At 34.3% G+C, this 3,947-nt stretch overlaps 1 protein-coding gene across 1 annotated transcript in view; it reads left to right on the top strand.

Annotated features, from left to right (window-relative positions):
- Window positions 1-724: 724 nt before the first annotated feature.
- The window catches only part of LOC112027819 (peptidyl-prolyl cis-trans isomerase FKBP43), a gene marked incomplete in the record, with an annotated part of 6,045 nt that continues 2,822 nt past the window's right edge, over window positions 725-3,947 (top strand). The window contains 6 exon segments of the mRNA XM_065762412.1: window positions 725-888; window positions 1,035-1,108; window positions 1,421-1,632; window positions 2,085-2,221; window positions 3,004-3,352; window positions 3,566-3,805. Coding sequence (XP_065618484.1) covers window positions 876-888; window positions 1,035-1,108; window positions 1,421-1,632; window positions 2,085-2,221; window positions 3,004-3,352; window positions 3,566-3,805 — 1,025 coding nt within the window.

A 3,947-nucleotide genomic window follows, 5' to 3' on the forward strand; every position in this document is an offset into this window, starting at 1 on the left:
CACATGGTGTTATTTTATTTACCCACCATAAACATGTGGCAAGCTGATATGTCACTTAACAGACACATTATCATATTTTTAGCGGCGGGGCTAACAATGTAAACAAAATATAACTTTAGAGAATAAAATTTAAATTCTGAAACTTTGAGATGTAAAATTCAAAGACTCAAACTTCAAGGGTACAGTTTGCATTTTAGTCATTATTTTTGGAGAAATACTATATTCACAATATTTTCATAACAAATCTTAAATGCTAGGTTGTTATTGGTTGTTATGAGTAAGTAAAAAATAATTTAAGTTATTGATTCAAATTAGAACCAATAACAACTTAAACACTTATGATTTGTTCTAAAATTGTTATGTAAATATTGTGAACGTAACACCTCTTTTTTTTATAGAAGATTTTTAATTTTTTTTATCTACTACTACTATTATTTATTTATTTATTTATTTATTTTGAGAAGACTACTACTACTATTTGATTGCGAAGATTATATTGAAATTTTGAATTTTCCAATATAAAAAGGCAAGTTGTAAAATTCAAACCAAAACCAAAGAAAAATTCAAAATTAATACAAAAAGGTTATAGCGTCCCGCGCTGAGCCCAGCTAGCGCAAAAGCGGGTACCGCCTAATTTCCCATAAGCGCTTACCACGTCACAATCCATCTGGATCTCACCTATAATAATATGGCAACGTTGTGTTTTAAAATAGAACGTCCTCATTTTGTGTGCCTCCATCAAGTCAGAGAAGACAGAGCTCTGTGGTTGTTCTAGGGTTTAACAAAATTAGACAAAGACCATTTGCGCTCATTCTATGGTTTTACTTTTACAAACGCCTCTGTTGGACTTGGAGCTCTGATTCTATACCAAAACTATGGCTTTCTGGGGTAAGTTCCCCAAAAAACACGAACTCTCTTTTTTAGAAAATCATTTGGTTAATAGTCTGGAAAGTTAACTACTTGTCACTTTTTGCAATGTATTCTCAATCTACACGTGTTATAACTTATAATCGTGTGTATGTATATATTTTCAGGAGTTGAAGTAAAACCCGGGAATCCTTTCAAACATGAACATGATGACACAAAAGGACGCCTTCACTTATCAATGGTACTGTTTACAAGGCTGAGCTTGCCAATTTCTATTTAATCCTATGTATTGGTTTTGTATTCTGAATAGATTTTGAGGAAAAAGCTCCGGTTTTGATGTTTTTTTTTTTGGTATTGGCTGCTTTTTGTAAAGAGTTTGAGTTTCATTTGAACTGGGTTTTGAAAATTTTGTTCATTTCGATTCATAAATAAGGTATGGGATGTGTTTGATTTAAATCTTCTGTGCCGTGTGAGTTTTGAAGAGATTTTGAGGTTTCCTGAACTGGGTTTTGACTGTTATTGTGAATGATGATGTTTATTTGGGTTTACTCAGGCAACACTAGGGCTTGGTACTGCCGAAGAAAGAAGTATACTTCAATGCAATATTGGAAACAAGAATCCTGTTTTTCTTTGCACTTTATATCCTGTGAATTCTGAGTCGCTGCAAGTGAATTTGGAATTCGAGGAGGCTGATGATGTCGTTTTCTCAGTGCTTGGTCCTCGGAGTATTTTCCTTTCTGGTTATTATGTGAGCACTAGCCAGCAGTATCCTTTTGTTGGTTAGGACTTTGGTATTGATTATGACAAGACATTATGCTATTTTAACTTTTGTTATTAGTTAAAAAGTTTATGCACTTAATACCTGTTTGGTCATTGGGGAAAAGTAGGGAAAAAAAAAGAATTTAGAATTACGGTTTGCTGTTTTATCCCCTAATTTGGAGCTGTTCATTTAATTATGCTTGGTAAGTTTGGATCAGTTTAGATGAGCTTTCGATCTTTTGGAGATAAAATCAACATAAAACATTAGGCTTGAAATCTGTGATTGAAACCCCACTTCCCACTTCCCTCTTCTCCACTATCTACTCATCTTCAAAAAAAAAAAAAAAAAAAGTTACATAAATTCTCACCTTACTAGCAACCAATTTGGTGGTAGAAAGAGTTTATTGACTAGTTGCTTGAGAATTTGTTTTAGTGGTTTCCTTTACTGAAATGTCAAGAGAACCCTGTGGAGAAGATATTGCTGACACGGAAACAGATTTATCCGAGAATAGTGATGAAGACGTGTACGAGAATAGTTTTATTGACGATGATGAGCCAGAAGTCTATCCACCTTCTCCCATTTCCAATGATGAAAGTACGTTAAAAAAACACTTTCTGAGGTTCACTTTTTTCCTTATGAGTTTTTCTTATACAATGTTTAAATTTAGCCTATAACATTAGTTCTAATTTTTTTGTCATTGGTGTAGATCACACCAGATGGAGGGGACTATGTATGTGTCATCTTTGATGTGGTAGTTTCTACATTATCATTTTGATTGAAGAACTCATATCCCAAGTGCGAACAATTATTTGTTCTGCTAATACATGCATTGTGCAGTTGTGCTGCATGAGAGAATTGGTTTTTTAGTGGACTTGGGTTAGTTCCAATATTGAACCTTTTTCTTTAATGGTATTTACAAACTTACAATTATCAAACTTGTTTGTGAATGGAATTTGATCATAGTCAAAGTTAACAATAAATCTGATAGTGTGGTTGGACTGGTCATGTTGATAAGAGCTGCGTACTTTGCAACCATCAGATTATTGAATCACTTCTGATCAATTATTACTAAATCAAATAATATATATATATATATATATATATATATATATATCAACCTAATCTCCTCACATTCCTGGTTGTTCTCATGCATATGCTCTACTTATGTTCTTCAACATTTCCATATATTCGAATTCAGGGTTATGCTGCTCATTTCCTTGTTTAGCTAACCTCATCGTTCTCTTTCTGTTCCTGCTGAATACATGTCTCATGTGTTTCCATTGTCCAATTAAGGTATACCCACTCAGTAGTACATGTTTGTAAATATTTATGGAATATATGCTGAGTTTTTGCTCTATGTTTTTTGGTGGTTACAGAGGAAATGTTGTATAATGAGAAACCCAAGAATGGGAAGGGCAGCTGTAGATGGCTTAGGAAGAGCTACCAAATGAGTGACTCTGATGATGGGGGATGTTCTCAACCAAAAAATATAGTCGATGGTATTAGCAGTGAGCCAGTATTACAAAGTGAAGATAAGGACAGCTTCCCCATTGTAGTTCTCTACAAGAGCAAAACCACCACAAAGAAAACTACTGAGGAAGTAAAAAGCAAAGCTGATGAGGGAACAGGTGGAAACGGTGACAAGAAGACAGAAGATGATGTTAATCATGCCATTGAACCAAAAATAAAAGCTGACAATGTGATTGTAGATGCTCAGCCAAAAATGTGAGTACTGCATGACTGGTGTGTCAATTTATCTTGTTTAGAGTCTACTTGGTTTATAATTTTTTTTTGGTCACACAAAAACAACCAGATGTGTTTTCTCAAATGTTTAAGTTTAAGAAAGGTTTCTTTTAATCCTATACTGCTTATGTTAATGGTAATTGTGTTGAGCAACATTGGGGAAAGTGTTCATTCTGTTTTCCATGCTTGGTGCAGGCAATCTGACCCGCCAATCAATTCAATGCCATCTGCTTCTGAAGTAGGCCCCGAAAATGGTGCAAAGCCAAAGAGGAAAAGAAAAGAGCGGTTTAAGGAGAAACCTCTCAAGGCTGATAATGCTAACTGTAGTAATATTCTTAAAGAGGATAAAGCCCCTAAAGATGAGGCAAGGGTTGATAATATGGGGCAAGATATGTGTATGAAAAATGGACAGGAGTGGGAGGCAGCCAATGACAAGTTAGTGATTTTGTGATCTGTTGTTTGAATTTTTAATATCAGTTAAATTGCATATTTGGTCCTCAGACTTTGACCTTTGTTTCAAAATCTTTCTGATGCTTTAAATTGTTTCAAAAAGGTCCTTATTCTTATCTAAGCGATG

This window comes from Quercus suber, unplaced genomic scaffold (genome assembly GCF_002906115.3).
Source record: "Quercus suber isolate HL8 unplaced genomic scaffold, Cork oak 2.0 scaffold_457, whole genome shotgun sequence".
NCBI classification, from domain to species: Eukaryota; Viridiplantae; Streptophyta; class Magnoliopsida; order Fagales; family Fagaceae; genus Quercus; species Quercus suber.